The sequence below is a fragment of the Suillus clintonianus genome (genome assembly GCF_016758775.1).
Source record: "Suillus clintonianus strain FC179 chromosome Unknown DEU56scaffold_62, whole genome shotgun sequence".
Classification (NCBI taxonomy): Eukaryota; Fungi; Basidiomycota; class Agaricomycetes; order Boletales; family Suillaceae; genus Suillus; species Suillus clintonianus.
The window spans coordinates 161,473-182,456 of NW_024539286.1; the positions used below are offsets into that span (position 1 = coordinate 161,473).

Below are 20,984 nucleotides of genomic sequence, written 5' to 3' on the forward strand. Positions count from 1 at the left end.
ACTGAAGGGGGAAGGGACTGGCTTCAAATCAGGGGAGGCCGGGACTGGTTGCAGACAAGAGGCGGGTGTGACTGGTTGCAGACAAGGAGTGGACGAGACTGGTTGCAGAGCATGAGAGGGCGAGATTGGCTGCAGACCGAGGCTGGTAAAAAGTGGCTGCAAACCCAGACTGGCCGAGACTGGCTCCAGACCCACTGTGGGAGAAACTGGCTCCAGACTAGCAGTGGACGAGACTGGCTGCAGACGCCTCATGGTCAAGGATGGCGGTCGACTCCTGCGGCATCCATCTGGGTGATGATGGAAGAGTTCTCGAGCACATCGAACTCAATCAGCGAGTACATTATCGACTCGGAAATGCATTTACTGCCAGCCTTTCAGGTCATCCAGCATTTCAAGAACTTGCCAGATTTCTTGATGTTTCCGGCGTTCCTCGCATTAAGACACCAAGTTTGTTCCACCTCTGCAGCACAGCTTACGCCAGACGTGGAGATCATCCACGCTATGAGGGCATTTGCCAGTTTCGCAAATGAAGCACGGGGACGAAGTCGGTCAGCTTCCGACGCTCTCAATTACGCATGTCAAAACTGGGCCTTCCATCTCTCGCGAGCACCGCATCCATGGGACAATAAACTCAACCAACTATTCAAGTCTTTCTGGAATCGTCATCTCCTGTCATGGCTCGAAAGGCAGTGGTGCTTGACGGGTTTGCCGTCTTACCTTGTTGTTCTGTCCGAAGGGCAGAAACTTGCAAAGGTGTGTGTATTTCAACGATTCCCGGGACTCAGCGCTGAGCTGTTCCAGGAATATCTCCTTCAAAATCCAGGGTCATCTCACGAGGCTGAGCTGTCGATTTGATGCAACGCTCTCTTTTCATGGCCTGTTGGTCTATTTGTTACTGAAGTATTTATAACATTCATACACCCACATATATATATAATCCTCTGATTCCACCATAAATATTCAACGATTTCTGGCGGTCATTCGAACTTGTAAGAAGGACGCCGAACGACAGTGGCCACATTGGTAGCCGTAGATCATGTAAGATCAAAATTCATCAGAGGCGAGGTACGCGTATCTCTCAACCTTCAGGTACAGGTTGCCAAACAGTTTCTCAATGATTGATAGGCTCATACCAGTGCAGGTTTCCCGGCCGACTTGATGATAGTGATCATTCGACGACGTCAAAAATTGCCTGTTGGTGTAAGCCACAGGTCTGGATCCGAGCAGGTGTGCATGCTCACTCAACGTTGCACTCTGTGACGTGTGCATGACGAACAGCTCCAGGCCTGTCTGAATATTTGAATCGATCAGTGCAATGATGCTCAGGCCTCAGGGTCTCTGCGAATCCACCGTCCAAATGTGGGTATGACTAATCCAGAACAACAAAACATCTTCCGTGTCTTCCCAGGTCAACAAGTTTACCCCGCCAGTCAAAATTAAACTTGCAGTACATACCACGACAACCACACGTTCCCTCCTTTAAAACCAGTCACGGCATTCACAGCCATCTACTTCACTTCTTCATCCCGTTTCCAAAATCTCTGAGTGAGATATCATGCGAGCGAGTTCACGCTTCGCAGCTGGCCTTGCTTTGGCAGGTTCTTTTTTGACTGGCGTTGACGCCGCTATTCAGACAGTCACTCGCAATGGAAGATACCTCTATACTGCGGACGGAAACAGGTTTTATATCAAAGGTGTAGCCTACCAGGAGCAAGGTAAGGACATTGGTAAACATCAAGTCGACTTGATGTTTACTACCGTCAAATGCCATGTTATAAATGCTCACAACGGGGTGCAGGTGCTGTGGTCGCGAGCGCAAGCAATCCCTTTCTCGAACCATCCACTTTCATCGATCCCTTGGCCGACGGCACTGCATGCACCCGTGATCTTCCTTACCTGCAGCAGCTTGGTGTCAATACCATCCGTGCTTATAGCGTTAACTCATCGCTGAACCATGACTCTTGCATGCAAACGTTCAGTAACGCTGGTATTTATACCATGTGAGTACCCATGAAGCACTCAGTTTACCTAGACCACTGATATTATCTAAGCATCGATCTTTCTCTACCCGGGAATGGTTCGATGGACCGGAACGCGCCGACCTGGACCACCAATCTACTTGATTTATACATCGAGACTATCAATGTCTTCTCAAAATTTAACAATGTTTTGGCTTACAATGTTGGAAACGAAGTAATCATTCAACCTAACGGTACCGCTGCCGCTACCTTCGTCAAGGCTGCTGCTCGTGATGTGAAAGCATACCTGTAAGCCAAAACCGAATTTGTAGATCGGCTCCTATGGGGCTAAATATCCTTCCTCCAAGTAATTCTATCAAGTCTAGCGCGCTCGTTGGGTACGCGTCCATCGATGGAGATGCTACATGGCTTGATCCTCTGGCCAACTACTTGTCCTGTGATCCTTCTGGTTCAAACTCCGGTGCAGCTGCCATCGATCTATTCGGGTTGAACAACTAGTCAGTTTGAATCGTCGGCTTCTCATTTACTGGTCATTGACATGTGGTCCTGCAGTGAATGGTGTGGAAACTCAACCTTCGAGGCTTCTTATGCCGGCACAGAGGGCAACTTTGCAGGTTACAATGTTGCAGCCTACTTCAGTGAATACGGGTGCATTACTTCTCCCCCTCGTCTGTGGACAGAAGTCGGAGCGCTTTTTAGCTCGCAGATGTCTCCCGTTTGGTCCGGTGGTGTCGCATTCTCCTACTTCCCAGCTACGAGTGTTCAGGGACAGTTCGGTATGGTTACGATCTCAACTGATGGAAGCACTGTCACTCCAAGCAGCGATTTCACCAACCTACAAACTCAGTATGCCGCTGCGTCGCCACCTAATTCGCCTTCGCAGAGCGCTGCGGGCACTACCAGCTACCCCTCGTGCCCTCAGCAGAACTCAACTTGGCTTGCCTCCAACACTCTTCCCCCCACGCCCAACTTTGCTGCTTGCCAGTGTCTCGAAAATAATCTCAGCTGCCAGTTCACTCCTACGACCAGCAACTACACGGCAATCGTTGGATCGTTGCTAAATTACGCGTGCAGCCTTATCGGGCAGGCCGGTGGAACGTGCGCCGCAATTTCTTCCGACGGGACAACAGGAACATACGGTGCGGTATCTGAGTGCGACCCCAGTAAGTTCATGATGTGAGAATGTTGCACTGCGCAAGCTCTGATTCTTTCTCATAGCCATAATGTTGTCCTATGTGATGAGCGAGTACTACATAGCAAACGGGGCCAACGCTCAATCGTGTAGCTTCGGTGGGAACGGAACCGTCAACAGCAAGGCACCATCCAGCGCCAGCGCTGCCAATGCCGCGGCAACGTCCTGTCTCGCGAGTGCTACGGGCGCATCCGTCCCCACTCTCCCTGCGGATGCCCCGAGTGCCACTGTGACAACTTCGAGTTCGGGTAGCGGAAGTGGTTCATCTAACGCCGCATCAGTTGTTCTCGCTGATGCCAGGACCCTAATGGGCATGGGAGTCCTTGTTGCAGCTGGTATCGCTAGTGGACTCTGGACCATAGCTTGAGCTAATGATGTGATGGACTTTCGTATTTATGGATGATTTTTCTGGAGTACCGTATATCCATTGGTATACTACACACACTAATATTGTAGATTTACATTCTGAAACACATTCCTTCGCCGTACCCAGCTGCAGCATATTTGAACATGTTTGGTCTGAGTGTGGCAAAGTTTGTTTGTTTATGACATGCTCTGTTGATCCCATATTCCTCAGAATATTTTTGCACCAATACCTCCAAGATGGCTGCATCACCGCTAGCAGCGCAAGACGCCAATGACAAATGGGGCTTCGGTGAAGACCCAGATAACATGGGCCCTATGTCCAGTGCTGACCCCCTTGTCGACGACGCGCCTCTGGCAGCAGACGAAACGACTTCCGGGCAAATGGCAAGCGGCTCTGGTCATAAACGTACCTCCAGCGGTGACAACGGCGTCTCTGGCAGCAAAACCGACTCCGGTCGCGAAAAGATATCCAAGGTGCTTAGGTCTCCTATTATTCTTGTTGAAATCCTCTGCTAGCTTGGATCTCTACCGCCTGCGCAATGATCTTGTCTCCTGACTATGATACTGGGCGATTAGTTGGTTCTGCGACTAGGCGACTTGCTACATCTGTCCCTGGTCGCTAAACGCTCACGTCGAAATTTTGCGTGCGAATTCCTCTGTTCGCTGGTCTTGCCCTTGTCTTCTCGCTGTTCTGATTCGCTTCATTGTCTGGCCTCATGTTGAACACATTGTGCTGCACAGCCGAACAAAGTATACATTGGCGGTTTACCAGACCATACACGCCAAGAGGACCTTCAAAGTTGTTTTGGAAAGATTGGAAGGATCGTCCACATCGAGTTAAAGTACGTTCTTCATTTTTGCTTGCTTGGGGAGTTGGTATTTATTTAAGATCTGTTAAATAGAATAGGTTATGGTTTTGTCGTAAGTTGCCACTGCCTCTAGTCACATGAGTGACCTCATGGAGGCTCGTGACAGGAATTTGACACCCGCGAGGCTGCTGAAGAAAGCGTTGCCAAATACAATGAAGGGTACTTTATGGGCAACAAAATACGTGTGGAGCTCTCCCACGGTCGCGGACGTGCTACCAGACGTTCTGACGATCCCGGCGCTTGCTTCAGATGTGGTGAAACTGGCCATTGGGCCAGGTACGTAGTTGATGATCACGGCCGTTTGTTGCTAACAGATCTATTTCACTAATAGGGAATGCCCTCGTTTACAATCGCGAGTTTTTATATCAATACTGCTGTTGAAGTCACTAACTCTTTATCAGACGTCCTAGGGGTTCTTCTCACGAAGCGGGATTAATTGAGCGATTACCGCCTAGGGACTACTTACCTCCTAGAGACTTTGGTCCCCCGGCGCGATACCCCCCTCCACAGGACACTAGGTATTATGATTATCCGCCGCCGCCGCCTCCTGGCAGAGATTTCCGGCGTCCCCCCTCACCTATAAGGGATCATAGAGATTATCCAACGGGGCCTCCTCCACGCCCCCGCGATTATGATGATTACAGGATGAGGGGACCTCCGCCGCCACCTCCTGCCCGGTATGAACGCCCGCATGATAGGGATGCGCCACCGAGAGGTTATCCTCCACCAAGGGACTTTGACCGATATGAAAGGCGTCCTCCACCAGATGATAGGTACCCTGCACCGAATTCCAGGCCTAGGACACCTCCTGGTCCCCCTCCTCGCCGTGATGATTACGATAGACCACCTCGGTATGGCCCGACTTCTTATATTGTGGTCGAAGTCTCACTGTCTCCAAGGGATTACATTCCTAGGCCACTTACACCACCCCTTCGCCCAATGGACTACCCTCGTTCTCCCGAGCAGCCCCGTTATCGGCGAGTCCTTTGTCATATGATGTTCTAATACATGCTCATGAACCAGTAGTCGCCGCTCAATGAGCCCTCCACCCCGCTCTGCGCATTACGACGCCTATCCTGGCGCCAATGGATATTCTGGCGACAGGTCTGCTCCTCCGAGGGACGACAAGCGTGTCAGAGACTATCCCCCTCGCCGTGACGCCCCAGAAATGGGCTATAGGAGAGCCTAATATATATATTTTTGTTCGGCAGCTTCATCTGCCGTTGAAAATCATCTATATCATGTCTTGCTTTGTATATCTTTTATATGCTTACATGTAGCTTTCTTTCTTGTTTTCCTTTTGCCATTCGCCATTTACTACTCCATGAACTCATTTCGACTTGGATTCTAATAGTGATGCTCATCGTTGCTCCGCTATTGATTTTTTATCCCTGTGGCTACAAGACTAGAAGCGCACCTTACCTTGTATCTGGCAAGCCTGAAGTCGAGCCGCGAATGAAACTTGGTGATGTGTGCAAAACTGTGTATGCTATTTGAGTGTGCTTGCGATAAGTTATGGAACTGTGCACTAATTGAGGTATATATAGATTCTAATTGACGGCATCATTCTCGACAGTCGAAGGTCTTTAAGACCTCCCCAATCGAGGCTTCATAGAGTCCATATCTTTACCGCAGCGTCACGTCCACCCGATACGAGGTACCGGTCCATGTATCGTAGGCGCTCGACAGGCTGCGTATGGCCGTTCGTGGAAAGAGACGAATGTTGCATACTCGTGCGATTGTAGATCTGCGGACACAGAGAATTAGTATTCAGCAGTACTCACAACAGCCGAGAAACCCACCTTCACGCCATTTTCGCCAGTAGCAGCGATAACTTTGCGGGTGTCAAACTGCAGCGCAGTCACAGCATAGTCGTACTTGAGGGTTTCGAATGTGCCGCCCGTCCTGACATCCCATATCTTACGAGACACTTCAGAGAACGTCGATAGCCATGAAAATCAACGTGCATACCCGAATTGACTTGTCGAGACTGCCGCTGGCAATGTGCATCTCATCGAACTGAAGGCAGGTTACTGGACCGGTATGCCCCATTAACGTTCGGTGAGCCTGTCCCGTCCGCACTGAGGGTATAAATTTCACGTCAAATGCGGCAGAAGGGACCAGGACAACTTACTGTCCCACATTCGTACTGCCCCATCCCCACTACCGCTCACGAGCCCATAACCCCAGAACTGGACCCCACCCACGAAATCTTCGTACATGTCCCAACTGCCGTCTGCGGAAGGCGGAGTAGGAACAGCGAAGTGCCCCGCAGAGGCCACGGAACTTGGGAAAAGATGATTTGGTATGCCATTGCCTGGTATAGTGGGCTGTGAATGGGAGATGGCCCATAGGATGTCCATTGTCATCACACACTGTCCAGTTGCGAGGTCCCATTGACGAAGTGTCTTGTCTGAAGCACCAGTGACCTGTATGCGCAGTGAGACAACATGGAGCTGGAGAACGAATGAAAGATTTACCAAACACTCATCCTCAAAGTAAAGCGCGGTAACAGCCTTACTGTGCCCTTCAAATAACCTGATGCACGGTCCAGTTTGGTCAGCCGTCCCTGCTTCACTCGGTTCACTTGACCGAATTCCATTTGGCTTTTCGATAAGTTCCCCATCGTAAGTGGTGCCCTCATCTTCCTCTGCAACATCTGTAAGACCATCTCTCTCCCAGTCGTCTTCGTCTACCAGTCGAAGGTCCCATAGGCGCACGCTGCCATCCTCTGCGCCAGTCAAACAAAGGTTATCCTCGACTTGTATACATTTGACGGCACCGCGATGCCCACGCAATCGTCCGATTTCAGATCCTGTCATCAAATCCCAAAGTCGTGGCTGGGAGTCTTCTTGCGATGCGCTCACGAGCGTTCCATAAGGCTCTGAGAAGTCGAGGGCGGTTATTGGTGTGAGGTGACTTTCTAAGGTCTACAACCAGTTGGGCGGGATATCAAAGGATAAGATTGGATGCTGAACTCACCATGAATGCTACTCCTGGCGGGAGTTCGTCATGTTCTGACGGTAGGAAAACGGGTCCTTCAAGACACTGGTAAACATATGCAACAGCCAGCTTCGTGACAAATTACCTTTCCGCCGCCGTGAAGGAGCAATATGAGGTGCCGGTGCAGTTTTGGTTGAGTCATTCTGGCGGAACGCAGATTCCTCGAATTCTATTCGTTCCTGCACGCCCCCGACTGTACGCAAGTCAGCGAAGTTCGTATGCATCATTCAATTGACACTTACGCTCATCATCCAATTCCAACTCATCCTCGTGCAATTTTAGGAGGTCTTGTTCCAGCCTCTCACGTATTGAGTCCAGCGCTTTGATTTTGTTGTTTATTTCCGCAATTTCACTGTTAATTAGACTCTGCACTATGTCAGAAAAGTCCGGGTGTGAGACAGAGGAACGTACCCGTCGAACATGAAGATTCTCCTTGTCAAGTAGTATCTCTTGGGTTTGTCGTCTGAGTTCGTCCTTACCAAGTGCCTTTGCTGCACTAAGGCTCTCCCTGCCTCGTCTCTTCCCCTTTCGTTTCCCTCGCTCATCAAGACGTGAAACCACAACCACATCTTCTTCACTTGCGACACTTCTCTCCTCTTCATCTTCCATCATCATCCCTCTCGCACTCATTCCTAACTTTTTCAACCCAATCCTTGGAGTCTCGACATTCCGCATCTGTTTGCGCCGTGTCCGGTTTTTCTCCGAACTAGGAACTGTTGCATTGAACCCTCGGAGTAAGCTCACGTCAGACGCAACACCCTCCGCTTCTGGGATATCAGCGTCCAAGAGCTCGTCTGTCGCCTCGACGATCTGGAGGTCTCGCGACGTGATGCGGCGGTTTCCCAAGGTCAGCCGCATTGGGGCGCGTCCGAGGGTTGCAAAGTCCAACCGGGATCCTCCAGGAGCTGAGACACCAAGAGAACCTCGCGAACGTGAGGACACTGTTGCCGTTGCGTTCATCATACGGGGAGTCATTATTACCGGGGCCACTAGAAAGAAGATATTAAATAATTGAGACTGACGACAACGCGTATTGCTCACAGTCTGTAAGAATGCGCGAGGAGTCTTTCTTCTTGTTATTGAACGGCGCGAAGAGGGTTTTAGAAACCAAGTCCATCTTGCTGTGGAATGTGGACGGTTCCGGGTCCAACGATGCACGGGTAATGTCTGGCCGGTCAGCTGCAGACTTTCCCTTAAACTTTGAGGACATCTAGTCGCATTCCGCACGAAAGCGAAAGAAGGGAACTTAGTGAGCTGAAGATACTTATGCGAAGGAGAACAATTTGCAAGCCTTCTGGTTCTGAATGTCTCTGCCGCGACACCCAGCTCGAATTTCACACGCTCGACAGCGTTTGCAAGTCTGCACCAGAAACATATAGTATACAACAGAAGTAGTGCTTGTAGTCTATAATTAAAATATTGATACAAGCGTGTGTCGTGGAGCATGCTTCATACACTACTTTTCCTGTCGACCTCAAGACCAATGAAAATCGAGAATGAGATCAAATCCGTATGGATTAAGGTCATATTCAAGTGGTCGAAGTGGTCGACGAGGGGACGGCGACTCCGACGTTGGAGATGGCTTGGGAGGGGGAACTAACGTTGCCGTCGTCGTCGTTGCGGGTTCCGCATCTGTGGCGGATGGTGAGCCTCGAGTTTCTGTTTTGCCAAACATTGAACGAAGCGCTGATAATGTGGACTTCTGGGTGGGTATGACGTGTGCGGTATGATTTGCCAAGAAATCAGTCTCCTCGGGTAAAAGTGTTTCTTCTTCAGTGCTTGGCAGCTCCTCTGCTCCGGTGGGCTTCTCTGTAAGATCTTTCATCTGCTGCACCATATCTGCAGCCAGTTTCTCCACACTTTCCCTCTCCCATTTCTGCGTATCGTATGCCTCGAAAATTCCCGAGGCAAAATCGCACCAGCATCTGTCATTAACGCGAATTATGGGTGGAGTGTATTCGTGTCGGTCGAAATTGAGTGGTAAGGATGCATTTAATGCGTCATAAAAGGTGTTGATATCGGGGGACCATGGAACTGACAGACGCGTCTCCAAAGGGAATGACTGCCAATAACATGATGACAGAAAGAGAGCTCCGAGAAGTACAATACAGTAGAAGCTATGGATATGTCAGTATCACCTCGACGAACTCATAACATTGCACCTCACCATGGTTTCGCGTGCAGGGCTAACGAAAATAGGAAGAGCACCAAAAAAAATGGTTGAGCAGTTGGGAGAGGCAAAAGTAACAGCGGCAGGAACCACCTTGTGCACCTGTAAATCATCAGTAATGCATCCTTCCTTTGCTTCAGTAACTCACCACATGAATGATGTTGTACAAGGATCAAGTGGCGAATGTGTGACTGGTGACGAACACATCCGTCACAAGAAGTACGTGTCACCCTCTCTTAATACTAGTTACGCCGCTTACGCGATGATCTGCAATGTTAATCTACTGCTGCTTTAACCGCCGTTTGCTCCAGATCCAAATGTCTAGTGTAGTGCATCAATACAAGATCATAAATTAATGTTACAGGGAGTAGATGAGTGTGCTTTGAGGCAATAGTCTCCCGTAGTGAGACTTCAAAAGAAGCCTGAGGAAGACAGTCGTTCCTTCAAGACGCGACTGCAACAAGAAGCGGCAATTAAAATGCTGTTCCCCGCTCGAAACTGGCCCGAATCTCTGAGGTATATTTATCGTAGTATCGCGCAATCTGTTACTCGTCAGCTCAAATTCTCACGAACATGCACATGCACAATGACAAACCTTTTTGTTAAACACCCGATTCCGCTCATTGATATAGGTGATGTCGCCTTCATCCTCGTTGAGTCTCTTGCGGGAGAATTTGCCCTTCTTGTCGATGCTGCGGCGTAATGTCAGTACTGCAAGGGAAACAGAGCAGTGCAGCAACATACTCTCTGTTGATCTTGCCAACCACTCTGTCAATGGCATCTTCAGTGGGTTTATTGTCAGCATACAGCAGAGTATTGGCATCTCGGTAGAAGCTCTCTGCGGCCATCCGTTGTTCAGCGGATACAACCTAAAAACATGCGCGGTCAGAGATACGATAGAGCGAAAGGGTCGATTGCATTGACCTGTCCGCCTGAAGGATCAAATGTTGTGAGAGCAGATGAGCTGCTCCCAGGCTTGGAAAGCGACCCAGGTGCCAGCCCCAGCACGACCTCTTTCTGTCGGCTGTAGGCAGCAAGGTCCGGTTTAATCAAGTCAAGGTCCTTCTTGTAGCGCCGCCGAGCTGCGTGAGCATCATCTATAAAAGACTTGAGTAACATCATGCAAGGAAGAGCAGAAACCACGCACCGTGAAACTCGTAGTCTGCTCTCCGTGCTTTCCTCGCCTTCTTCTTTTCCCAATTGTCATTCTCTTCTATCGTCCATTCCCAATTCTTCTGCCGTTCCACATCCTCCCCCCGGTCCTCGGCTTCAGCTTGCGTGCGCAACATCTCTGCAAGTTTCCGCTGACGTTCTAGCCGCGCAGCATCCCTCACAGTCATCTTTGCTCTAGCAGACTCCTCAATGAGGGAAGCGCGGTTGGCTTTCGTAGATGAACGCTATGGTAGAGTGAGTAAGGAGTACGAGGCAGACAGGGCTACGCACCATCTTGGCTCTCAGCTGCTCTATTTTTGCTTTCCTTTCATCCATTGTCATCGTGACTTCCTCAACTGCCTTCTCTTCGCTGCCGTCCATTTGTTAGGCTTAAGCTGGTCGAATGATGGTTTCGGTGAAGGCGACTAGTTCACGTGACCTTGTGTGGCTGCGTTTGCCGATCTAGCTTCGCGTACTTGAGAAAAACTAGGTGTTTCTTCGTCTTTCTCCGTTATTCGAAGGCGACTCTATAATCTCTTTCTCAATTTCACAATCATCCAACACGCGATGTCAACTCATCCTGAAGTTCTATGGGCTCAACGCAGCAGTGATTCCGTCGCCGACAAGGTGTGCCTTGACTTTCATCATCAATCATTCCTGTGCTGATCATCCCCTCCGCGATCGCGCGCCAGAACATCGTGTGGTTAACCGTGAACGTGCCAGACATTGACGAGAAAAGTCTCCAATATGAACTGACACCTACCGAGATTTCTTTCAAAGCAGAGTCAAAAACGTAAGTCAGCGCTCTATTAACTCTCTGGATCTGTTGTTCCAACACTATCTACCGACATCAGCGACAAGAGAGCATATGCGTTCTCACTCCCGCTATTTGATGAAGTAGATCCAGACGTATGTTTCTTTATCATAATATCCAGGTACGCGCCACTGATCGTGTTTTAGGCGTCTCAAAGCAAATTGAGCTCGCGTTCTTTCACGGTGGTGTTGCGGAAGAAGGCCCTCAAGATTGAGTACTGGCCACGACTAACGAAGGAAAAGGTGAAACTGCCGTTTGTCAAGACTGATTTCAGCAAATGGGCCGATGAAGACGAGCAAGACGGCGCCCAAGCTTTGGATGAGGATTTCGGGGGTGATATGGGTGGCATGGGCGGTATGGGCGGCATGGGTGGCATGGGCGACATGGGTGGAATGGGCGGTATGGGTGGCATGGGAGGTATGGGCGGCATGGGTGGCATGGGAGGTATGGGTGGCATGGGCGGTATGGGAGGCATGGGTGACATGGGCGGCATGGACTTCAGCAAGGTGGGTCACTTCTCACAACATCTACATCGTGTTGATCATAACAATTATTAGCTTATGGCTTCCATGGGCGGAGCTGCTGGTGCCGGCCCATCAGGCGCAGAAGACGAGCCTGCTGACTCTGACTCAGATGATGATGGCCCACCCCCTCTTGAGGATGCTGAACCCAGTGCGTGACCGATGGAGTAGCCCCTAAAAACGGAAAAAACTTGTACGCTGTAGATGCGATCCTGTTGATTGTTATTGCCAATGAATCTGCTTATTCCACTATCATCCTTGCACAATTCAGCAGTGTGTACGTGTACGCGAAAAGAACATTGTGCACCAGACATATCTTACTTAGTGATACTAGCAATGTCAGTTCGAAGTCGATAGAGCAATCAATGAGTTATTCATTTCCGTGGATTGCCGATCAGGCTCGAGACTAGCCTGGCTTATTGATGCTCGCACTACATGAGTTGGAGTGGCGTAGCCCTTTCAATAGATACACTTATTACCGTTCATTCATGTTTCGTACGTTTCGTATGCACACAGTGCCAAGCGTGACATCATCCAGGATCCTATGTCTGTTATAACATCCATGTCCAATTCTCCGCTCTTGCCGACGCTAGCAGCCACACCCTCTTGCAGCTCAAGTAGGCGGCCACGCGGGCGTTGAAACTTGAGACGACAGAAGACAGATCCCTCCTGCTCAAGCCTGTTCTCGCTCACGAAATATCAATGGATTGCCGCTGCTGGCGATCACGATGAACTATCGAAACTTAGAGAGTGGACTCCAAAGTTCCTTGGAGTGCTGAAGTCGAGGGGCAACTCAAAGATTAAAATGGAGGAGGCGATGAAAACGTGGAAGTAGTTCCAGTACATGGCAAGGATAAAGATATGTTGATCCGATCTGCTGTGACACGGTGCGTTCGGTCTTTCTTATCTGATCCTGCACAGCACCCCGTCCTTGAAAATCTGGCGTGTGGATTTGTGAAGCCTTGTAATCTAAATGCGATACCTGGGACTATCACTATCCTTTATGATGAGGACGCGCCTCCCGAAAAGCAAGCGCGCATGATCGAGGCAGCTCATAATTTTACTAGCGAGGAATTGAACAGGCGTTCACCTCACGGGATTTCAGGTATCTGCTCACAGATTACATGTTTCAAATTTGTTAAAAACGGTGCAGGTGTATAGCAACGACTCTCCTTAACCTATCTTGATACCCAGGTCGTACGGGGGATCGATCGAGAAGGAGCAGCTTCCTGAGGGAATTGAGATGTTCTTTCCTGTCTCATCCGAGTCAGCACCGCCGAACCCTATCGAGATATCAGAGTCAGAGTCGTATCCTGGTCTTCCTTCTATACTTCTCCACCGCGTTCTCACCGCACTCGAAGCTGACCTAGAAGAATTGAAAACCGCAATAATCAACATCGAGATACGCAGGGTAAACGGGAGTATTCTCATAGTGCACGAGGGAGACTGGGAGCGTGTCTCAAAGGCACTTCGCAGCCTTCAGAAACTGGCACGACGGTGATTGTGAAGTGGAGGTCGAGATATATGAAAACAGACAAATTGTTCTAGAGTCTATACCTGGCGAAGGGAAGAGGAAGAGGAGGAGGAACACCAAGCTCCTTTGTATTCCCTTTCTCTCATAGACTTAGCACATACTCGACTTTTATCGATGGCACAGGTGCTGATGAAAGCGTGTTGAAGGGCATACAGATCATGATCGATCTTGTTCGACAACGGAAGGATAAGATCGCAGCGATGCTGCCTAGCGATGGTAGTCGGCTCTGTCAAACGTCTGTACAGCTCGGAGTCTATATTGAATTGGGGCCAAATAGCAATAAACTGCGCAGTCTCCGCTTTAAAGGGTTCTCATCACCGCGTGCAACAGCGACTAGAGCTGTTTTCTTTCATTCTTCGATCTTTTAATTTTGTTCTCATACATCTGTTGAACGATGTCGCAGTGGGGTCAGTTTCAGCCTGGCCAGAATTATCAACTTCCGCAGCAAACCGGTTTCCAGCCTGGAGGAATACCTGGTGGCTTTCATCCTGGTGGAATTGCTCCACAGCCTACTGGATTTCCAGGCGCACGACCACAGGGTTATCAGCAACCCCAACAGACAGGCTATCTGGGCCCGGGTCCCTCTAGACTGGGTGTCTTGCAAGCCCAGCCTACGGGTTTCCTAGGTGAGAGTAGTTTTGCCCAGCAGGCTCGTTCGCAGCCTCCACCCGTCCCACCTATCCCGGGCCAATTCCAGCAGCAGCCTCCACCCGTACCACCTATCCCAAGCCAATTCCAGCAGCAACCTCAGTTCCAGCAGCAGCCTCAGTTTCACCAACAGACCGGCTTCGCAAATCCTCAGGCAAACCGGTTCGGAGGTCCGTCTCCTTCAGGATTTGGTGGAAACCCAGGCCTCATGCCACAGCAAACCGGCTTTGCTGGTCGTATTGCTGCGCCCTTGATACCTCAAGCAACTGGCTTCGTGGACCCACGGTTGCAGATGATGTCTAGCTCGTTCTTACCTGCCAATGTTTCTGCACCATACAGTGCGGGAGGAATGCCCCAGCTTGCTGCCCCTCCTCAGCAACAGTTGGGCGGTCTATCTTTGCAGCAATCCTTCCAGCAGCATAATCAGGCGCGAGGCACAGGGTCTGCACCCAAGATTCCCTGGACACTCTCCAAGTCCGAAAAGAAGCAATACGACCAGATATTCAGAGCCTGGGATGCCCAAGGCACCGGTTTCATCAGCGGTCAGACTGCACTCGAGGTCTTTGGTCAGAGTGGGCTCGATAAGAACGATCTGGCCCGCATCTGGTGAGTATCAAAATTGTCTTGATGCGCATCAAGTCTCTAATGTCAATTTAGGACCCTTGCCGACGTTGATAACCACGGCAAGCTCAACCTTGCTGAATTCCATATTGCAATGGGCCTGATTTACCGCAGTATGTCATTGCATTTCCTCATCGGCTTAACACGAATGACGCAACACTAGAACTCAATGGCAATGACATACCTGACGAACTTCCGTCCGAACTTATCCCACCTTCCTCTCGAGATCTTGATACCTCTGTTAATTTTCTCAAGGACATTCTTAAGAACGATACACGTGCCCGCTCTCCGTCTGGTTTCGACACTCCTATTTCACGTCTCAAAGAACGCTCATTCAATTCTACATCTGCACCAGGTGCTGGCGGACGACAAGACGCCACAGTCTATAAGCACACAGACGCAGAGCCTCCTGGCGGGTTCTACCAGCCCCGTAGCAGGCACATCGACCGCAGTACTGTGCGCTCGCGGAATGAAGACAACAGCCCTACCGCAGATATGTCTGATTTAAAGCGCCAGCTTGCGAACACGCAAAAGATGTTCGATGCGAGAGCAGTAGCAGATGAGGGTGACGAAGAGCTCAATCGTGAGATGGACAATTTGCGGTACCGCATTAAGCGGCTGCAAGACGACCTGACGTATGTCTCCCGCGGTCCGAGGAGCGCGAGCAAAGAAGAGGAGCGTAGGAGGTTGGAGAGAGAGCTTTTGCAGCTCATGCATGAACGTGTACCTGAGCTCGAGCGCAAGATCGAGGACCGTCAGGCTCAAAAAGAGAGGGAGTCACGTGAGTACGCCAGAGAGCGTGATCGGAGGAACGAGAGATCTGGTCGGTTTGACGATACTAATGGGAGGCATTCACCCTCCTTGCGCTACAGAGATGATGATCGCGATAGACCTTATTCTCGCAGTGGATCACGGTATGATAGAGATGACAGAGACCACGACAGGGATAGGTCGTACCGTGACCGCCATGACGACCTGGATCTGGATCGTGGTGTGTCGACGTCAACGCGTACTCCGCCGCCGCCGCCTGCTGCTCCAGCAAACAACATATCACTACCACCGCCACCACCGCCACCAGCCCCCAGCCGCTCGCCTGCTCCAGGAATTAAAAACATGGCGCCTGAAGAGCGCAAAGCGTTTCTCCAAGCGCAAGCCAAGAAGCGTCTCGAAGAGCGTATGCAAGCTCTGGGCTTATCTGCGCCATCCTCGACTACGACACCTACCTTGGATGTCAGCGTTGGAGACAGACTCGCTCAGGAGAAGAAGGAAGCGGAGGAGAAAGCCAAGGAAGCTGAGAGACAGGCCGAAGAGCGCGAGAGGCTTAGGAGAGAACGGCTTGAAAGTGACAAGGCGCTCAAGGAAGGCAAGGCGACTCCTCAGCCCACGCCGACTGTGCCGACACCTACTACTACCGCCCCGCCTCCTGCCCCTGCCCCCAAGGTCGCGCCGCCAGCTCTAAAATCCCGTGCACCGGCACCACCTCCACCGAGGAAGGGCTTTGCTCTTCGCCCGTCTGCAACTTCACCTTCTGCGCCCTCGCCTGCTCCCGCACCTCCAGTACCGACTCCTGTGCGCGCTGTTGCTCCCCCGCCAGCTCCTGTTGCACCTACTCCTCCATCAGTACCTGTTGTACCCAAAGAGGACCCAGAGGATGCAGCTATCGAAGCCCGTGGAGCTGCCCTTCGTAAGAAACGGGAAGAACACGCTGCCCTTCTCCGCAAGCTTGAAGAAGAGGAGGAAGAGGAGCGTCGTGTTGAAGAAGCATACCTGGCACGCCGAAAGCAGTTCTTGGCTGCTAAATCTGCTCCGTCTCCCACCACGCCTGCATCTCCTGTTCCCCCACCGCCGCCTGCTTTCGTTCCTGCTCCCCCGCCGCCGCCTGCTTTTGTTCCAGCTCCGGCAGAGCCTGAGGAAGTTATGCCTGCTACTATTGCTCCTCCACCGCCTCCACCGCCGCCCGCACCGCCCGCAACTAAGTCAAGTACCAATCCTTTCAGTCGAATGATGAAGGAGGGGGGATCAACTGCTTCAACGCCTGCAGCATCGACCAACGGTAGTAGCAACCCGTTCTTCCTCAACCAAACCGCGTCTCCATCTACTGCTACTGCTCCTCCACCCACTGCCCCCGCTCCTCCAAAAAGTCCCGGACCTTCGAGCAAAACAACCTACAACACAGCAGGAGGCGATAGCGAAGATGACTGGGACGATGTCATGGAGAACGAAGACAATGATAGCAGTGATGAGGAACTGGGTTCAAGGGATACACGGATGGGTTTGGCGCAGCAGCTGTTTGGGACCTTGTTGCCTTCAAGGCCGCAGTCTGCTGGGCCTGAGAAGTCTCCTAGAAGTCCTGCGCCGTCTGCGCCTCTGCCGCCACCTTCTGCACCCGCTGCACCCCCGCCGCCTTCTGCACCTACTGCACCTCCGCCACCATCCGCACCATTTGCCCCCTCGGTCAATATCGGTGCCCCAACTCCAACTGGTGACCGAAATGCCCTGCTGAACGCTATTCAGGGAGGAGCGAGATTGAAAAAGGCTGTTACCATTGACCGCAGTGGTGCAGGGATCTCGGGCAAAGTTATCGGGGATGTTGCTCCTCCTCCCCACATCAATGCTGCGCCGCGTCCAGCATCACCTCCCGCAGTTATCGCACCAGCAGCATTCGTGCTTCCTCCACCCCAAGAGACCGTCGCTGAGGCACCCCATATGACCAGAGGATCAACTTCAGGACACAGTAAGAAGGACTCAGTTGATTGGTATGCTGGTCTTGCTGCTGATTATGGCGCTGTGCATCCTCACTTGCCAGCTACTATCGAGGAGGAGGAGGAGGGTGAGGAGGAGGAGGTGTCCGCTGTGCCGGAGATCCAAGTGTCTGAGGCAACACATGATATGATGGATGATATTGATAAATCTACTGGTGAGCGGTCATGGGATAGAGGGGGAACTAGAGCTGATTATTTTGCAGAGTTCCGTGTGCGGTCTCTTTACCCGTATGTGGGTCAGAGACCTGATGATCTTAGTATGCTCATTGTTGATATGTACGACTGATCGTTGATTATTTTGTTAGGTTTTGTTGAAAACCTGATCATCACTGCTCATCCATCCAAGTCAGGAGGCGATTGGTGGTATGGCACTATCGTGAAGGACGGCAAATCTGGTTTCTTCCCCCAAACATATGTACAGACGGTGGAACCAGGTGTGTGAGCTTCGCTGTACTTCTCTTTCAATATATTCATTACGCCTATGTAGTGAAAGCAAGCGCGTTGTACTCATACGCGGGAGGGAACGCAGACGAGCTTCCCTTTGCTGAAGGTGACGAACTCTCCATCATTGATAGAGGTGAAGCAGATTGGTGGAAAGCTGAACGGGACGGGATCGTCTTCATCGTGCCAGCGGCTTACTTGGAGATAGTAGAGGGTTCGTGGATTTTGCCGCCTCCCCCTTGAGTTTTCCTCTTAACCTTGATCGCCGTTGGCAACTAGGCTAAAATCTATTCTTTTGGTTTCTTTTACATGTACGATTTGGAAATACCATTTTCGTTGTCTGCAGCCGCCGGATCTCCACACGTCGTGCGCGTGAACCCGCGTGAGAAGCCGTCGACTAACATTGACAGCGTCGAATATCCTGATATATCGGGAGCAGCAGCTGCCAGTGGATCACCTGATGAGGACGGTTACGCTGACAGGTCTTCCGACGGGGGCGAGGACTATTTTTCGATGGACGAATCAGACGATGAATCAGAAGGTTCTGAAGATGGGACGATTGAGGACGAACACGCTCGAGAGCTTGAACGTCAACGAGTTTTGGAGGCGGCGGGTCTGATTGTAGACACCAGCTCGAATGTGATGGCGCCGCCTAATCCGCCAGTACAGAAGCGCCGCCCTCCACCCGTGACTCCTCACCGGGTTTCTATAGCATCAGTGACTTCGAAGAATCTTCCGCCAGTGCCGACTGTCGACTTGACAGATACTGAACTCGATTCGACGCCTCGTCTAGACGACGCTTTCGATCGGTATGAGGCTTTCAAGAAGATGAATGGGAACCTCATCAATAGGATGTCTGTCTCATCTTTTGATACATCTCCTTCGTCACCGCCACGGTCGCCTGCTGTGTCTTTGGCGCCTAGTCTTAGCCATCGAGACTGGGAGAGTCGTACGTCGCAATTTTTGAGCTTTTTGGGGAGGAATCCGAATAGGTCGACTACGCCGGAACCTGAGAAGAAAACGCTGGTCATATCTGGTCCTATCCTCAATACACCTCCTGGTGGTGAGACTGGTGATGAGAAACCTAGTTTTGGAACGGTGCGTTTCTTTTGTCGTTGCTGGGCATCGTATTGAGGTGAGTAGTCCTGGGCGAGCTTAGTGGACAAGTCAGCACTCGAAGGCATTCCTAAGATGGAGCGGCGGCGACAAGAGGTGAGATAATGCGCTTGCGTATCGTTGCTGTGTCTCACGATTTGCAGGCAATATTTGAACTTATTTCCACCGAAGCAGACTACGTTCGCGATATGCAGCTCATTGTTGGAGTATGTTCACAGTGCTAACACTGCCGCGTTCAGATTACTAACGTTACTATGATAGTTGTTCTACTCTCGACTTATGGGCACGCTCGGAGAGAAGGCTACCACTGTTATATTTGCCAATATTGAAGACATACTACTCACTAATACTGTACCTTCTCCGTGCCCTCGCTCATTAATTATGACTGACAACCTTATAGACATTCCTTTCTGTTCTCGAGGAGCGCCAGAAAGACTGCCGGCTCTATATAGATCATATTGGCGATGTTCTGGAGACACATATCCCTAACATGGACCTTTATTTGGTATGTGCTTCTTTAGTCTGCGTGCCATTGGTATTCACCTCTTATAGTCATATTGCGTTAATCAATCCAATGCTGCGAAGGTTCTTCAGTCTATGAGAGACAGCGATGCTGACCTTGCTACTCAGCTTCAGGTGTGCTAACTGCATTCTGTCCAGACGCTTACTGACCGGCATCTTCTTAGCGCCTCCGCGATGACCCTACAGCTCGAAATCTTGATCTATCACACTATCTCCTCGTTCCCAGTTCGTACATCCGCTATCGGATGCAATGGCCCAAACTGACCTTTTATTCCAGTGCAGCGCCTCACTCGATACCCTCTCCTTATCCGACAAATCCTTCAATACACAAGTCCTTCCTCAACGACCGACACTAGCATCCAAACTGCAACTAGCGGACACCCACCAGCAATCTCCATTCAGCTCCCAGGGGACGCAGAGGAACGACAAAATATTAGTGCGGCTTTGGGAGCAGCCGAGAAAATTCTGGAACACGTCAATGAAACAATACGGGAGCAAGAAGGGAGGGAAAGGCTGGGCGAGATAAGCAAGGACCTATGGATTGGGCAGGGGTGCGTGATTTCTCGCTTGTTTTCTTCTGATTTTGTTTAGTTGTCTTTCCAGTCGCCTTGATCTCACAGCGCCGACACGACACTTGGGCCCGCGAAAGCTTTTGAAGGAAGGCACGATCAGCAAAGCTAAAAGCGGACGCAAACTTCGCCTGTTCCTATGCAGCGACATCCTCGTTTTGACGGATGAAGTTGGAAGGGGGTTATATCGTGTTGTGAGTTTTTTTTTGTCGCCATTGTCAGGGTTTATTAGAGTACTGATGTGTGCGACAGCCCATACCCCTGAACGAAGTACAGATAAAGGGATCGAGAAATGAGCGAGGTTTGTTTCGTTCTTCCTGTTCATCTCTCCTTCACTTAGAACCGTGATATAGACGACACTCTGCTTCGCCTGCACCTTGCTTACCCGCGAGGTGGCGATACCATTGTTTTGCGAGCGACTTCAATCAAGGAATCTCTATCATGGAAGGATGCGATCGAGCGTGCTAGTCGGAGAGCCAAGGAGGGAGAGCGACGAGCTGTAAAAGCTCAGCGTGTTTCATCAAAGACGGACCTACAAGAATGATAATATTTACAGACATTTGATAGGACTTGCGTGCTATGTTCTATATTCTTCGCTGTGTATGTTGTACGAAAAGGTCCCTGCTTATTAAGAATTATGACATAATACTCACTAGGACCCTCACGCCACAGGGGCTCCGGAGGAGACATTTCTGATCGGAACGA

The 20,984-nt window shown here is 50.7% G+C and overlaps 7 protein-coding genes across 7 annotated transcripts; 4 read left to right on the plus strand and 3 right to left on the minus strand.

Annotated features, from left to right (window-relative positions):
* Nucleotides 1–1,061: 1,061 nt before the first annotated feature.
* Nucleotides 1,062–3,680, plus strand: DEU56DRAFT_816698 (carbohydrate-binding module family 43 protein/Glycoside hydrolase family 72 protein). The gene is made up of 7 exons (XM_041353869.1): nucleotides 1,062–1,191; nucleotides 1,241–1,715; nucleotides 1,799–2,000; nucleotides 2,052–2,267; nucleotides 2,327–2,476; nucleotides 2,532–3,142; nucleotides 3,198–3,680. The coding sequence occupies exons 2-7, from the start codon at nucleotides 1,556–1,558 to the stop codon at nucleotides 3,536–3,538; spliced, it is 1,680 nt and encodes a 559-aa protein (XP_041206050.1). The 5' UTR covers nucleotides 1,062–1,191; nucleotides 1,241–1,555; the 3' UTR covers nucleotides 3,539–3,680.
* Nucleotides 3,681–3,742: 62 nt separating this feature from the next.
* Nucleotides 3,743–5,899, plus strand: DEU56DRAFT_816700 (uncharacterized protein). The gene is made up of 8 exons (XM_041353870.1): nucleotides 3,743–4,011; nucleotides 4,279–4,379; nucleotides 4,440–4,458; nucleotides 4,513–4,682; nucleotides 4,738–4,758; nucleotides 4,808–5,257; nucleotides 5,306–5,383; nucleotides 5,433–5,899. The coding sequence occupies exons 1-8, from the start codon at nucleotides 3,775–3,777 to the stop codon at nucleotides 5,593–5,595; spliced, it is 1,239 nt and encodes a 412-aa protein (XP_041206051.1). The 5' UTR covers nucleotides 3,743–3,774; the 3' UTR covers nucleotides 5,596–5,899.
* DEU56DRAFT_816705 (WD40-repeat-containing domain protein) lies at nucleotides 5,877–8,746 on the minus strand. The gene is made up of 10 exons (XM_041353871.1): nucleotides 8,451–8,746; nucleotides 7,821–8,398; nucleotides 7,652–7,775; nucleotides 7,495–7,602; nucleotides 7,389–7,444; nucleotides 6,887–7,336; nucleotides 6,541–6,835; nucleotides 6,378–6,487; nucleotides 6,209–6,325; nucleotides 5,877–6,153 (listed from the first exon to the last, which is right to left on the minus strand). Exons 1-10 carry the CDS (start codon nucleotides 8,617–8,619, stop codon nucleotides 6,016–6,018), a joined length of 2,145 nt encoding a protein of 714 aa, XP_041206052.1. The 5' UTR covers nucleotides 8,620–8,746; the 3' UTR covers nucleotides 5,877–6,015.
* A 137-nt stretch (nucleotides 8,747–8,883) lies between these two features.
* DEU56DRAFT_915054 (uncharacterized protein) lies at nucleotides 8,884–9,732 on the minus strand (the record flags this gene model as incomplete). The annotated part of the gene is made up of 3 exons (XM_041357693.1): nucleotides 8,884–9,526; nucleotides 9,577–9,681; nucleotides 9,728–9,732. The coding sequence occupies 3 exons, from the start codon at nucleotides 9,730–9,732 to the stop codon at nucleotides 8,884–8,886; spliced, it is 753 nt and encodes a 250-aa protein (XP_041206053.1).
* Nucleotides 9,733–10,052: 320 nt separating this feature from the next.
* Nucleotides 10,053–11,657, minus strand: DEU56DRAFT_872461 (SYF2-domain-containing protein; the record flags this gene model as incomplete). The annotated part of the gene is made up of 7 exons (XM_041355784.1): nucleotides 10,053–10,121; nucleotides 10,175–10,271; nucleotides 10,324–10,448; nucleotides 10,504–10,676; nucleotides 10,727–10,976; nucleotides 11,023–11,101; nucleotides 11,581–11,657. 7 exons carry the CDS (start codon nucleotides 11,655–11,657, stop codon nucleotides 10,053–10,055), a joined length of 870 nt encoding a protein of 289 aa, XP_041206054.1.
* On the plus strand, nucleotides 11,645–12,447 carry DEU56DRAFT_491858 (uncharacterized protein). The gene has a single exon (XM_041346479.1). The coding sequence runs from the start codon at nucleotides 11,831–11,833 to the stop codon at nucleotides 12,242–12,244; it is 414 nt and encodes a 137-aa protein (XP_041206055.1). The 5' UTR covers nucleotides 11,645–11,830; the 3' UTR covers nucleotides 12,245–12,447.
* A 1,458-nt stretch (nucleotides 12,448–13,905) lies between these two features.
* On the plus strand, nucleotides 13,906–20,932 carry DEU56DRAFT_816725 (uncharacterized protein). The gene is made up of 18 exons (XM_041353872.1): nucleotides 13,906–14,854; nucleotides 14,906–14,982; nucleotides 15,033–17,603; nucleotides 17,676–17,786; nucleotides 17,835–17,888; nucleotides 17,937–18,065; nucleotides 18,119–18,286; nucleotides 18,419–19,170; nucleotides 19,216–19,284; nucleotides 19,332–19,394; nucleotides 19,450–19,539; nucleotides 19,589–19,693; nucleotides 19,741–19,824; nucleotides 19,875–19,935; nucleotides 19,988–20,261; nucleotides 20,314–20,473; nucleotides 20,532–20,580; nucleotides 20,633–20,932. Exons 1-18 carry the CDS (start codon nucleotides 13,995–13,997, stop codon nucleotides 20,821–20,823), a joined length of 5,868 nt encoding a protein of 1,955 aa, XP_041206056.1. The 5' UTR covers nucleotides 13,906–13,994; the 3' UTR covers nucleotides 20,824–20,932.
* The last annotated feature ends 52 nt before the right edge of the window (nucleotides 20,933–20,984 follow it).

Bases quoted from the DNA above. Each gene is read 5' to 3' on its own strand.
- DEU56DRAFT_816698 (XM_041353869.1), top strand. From the start codon at position 1,556: ATGCGAGCGAGTTCACGCTTCGCAGCTGGCCTTGCTTTGGCAGGTTCT. The intron at 2,001-2,051 runs GTGAGTACCCAT...ATATTATCTAAG, and splicing joins AACGCTGGTATTTATACCAT to CATCGATCTTTCTCTACCCG. The intron at 3,143-3,197 runs GTAAGTTCATGA...TCTTTCTCATAG, and splicing joins GGTATCTGAGTGCGACCCCA to CCATAATGTTGTCCTATGTG.
- DEU56DRAFT_816700 (XM_041353870.1), top strand. From the start codon at position 3,775: ATGGCTGCATCACCGCTAGCAGCGCAAGACGCCAATGACAAATGGGGC. The intron at 4,759-4,807 runs GCGAGTTTTTAT...ACTCTTTATCAG, and splicing joins GAATGCCCTCGTTTACAATC to ACGTCCTAGGGGTTCTTCTC. The intron at 5,384-5,432 runs GCGAGTCCTTTG...ATGAACCAGTAG, and splicing joins CCCGAGCAGCCCCGTTATCG to TCGCCGCTCAATGAGCCCTC.
- DEU56DRAFT_816705 (XM_041353871.1), bottom strand. From the start codon at position 8,619: ATGTCCTCAAAGTTTAAGGGAAAGTCTGCAGCTGACCGGCCAGACATT. The intron at 7,776-7,820 runs GTACGTTCCTCT...GACATAGTGCAG, and splicing joins AGAATCTTCATGTTCGACGG to AGTCTAATTAACAGTGAAAT. The intron at 6,836-6,886 runs GTAAATCTTTCA...CTGCGCATACAG, and splicing joins ACTTTGAGGATGAGTGTTTG to GTCACTGGTGCTTCAGACAA.
- DEU56DRAFT_491858 (XM_041346479.1), top strand. From the start codon at position 11,831: ATGAAGACGAGCAAGACGGCGCCCAAGCTTTGGATGAGGATTTCGGGG.
- DEU56DRAFT_816725 (XM_041353872.1), top strand. From the start codon at position 13,995: ATGTCGCAGTGGGGTCAGTTTCAGCCTGGCCAGAATTATCAACTTCCG. The intron at 18,066-18,118 runs GTGTGTGAGCTT...ACGCCTATGTAG, and splicing joins TGTACAGACGGTGGAACCAG to TGAAAGCAAGCGCGTTGTAC. The intron at 19,936-19,987 runs GTTCGTACATCC...CTTTTATTCCAG, and splicing joins ACACTATCTCCTCGTTCCCA to TGCAGCGCCTCACTCGATAC.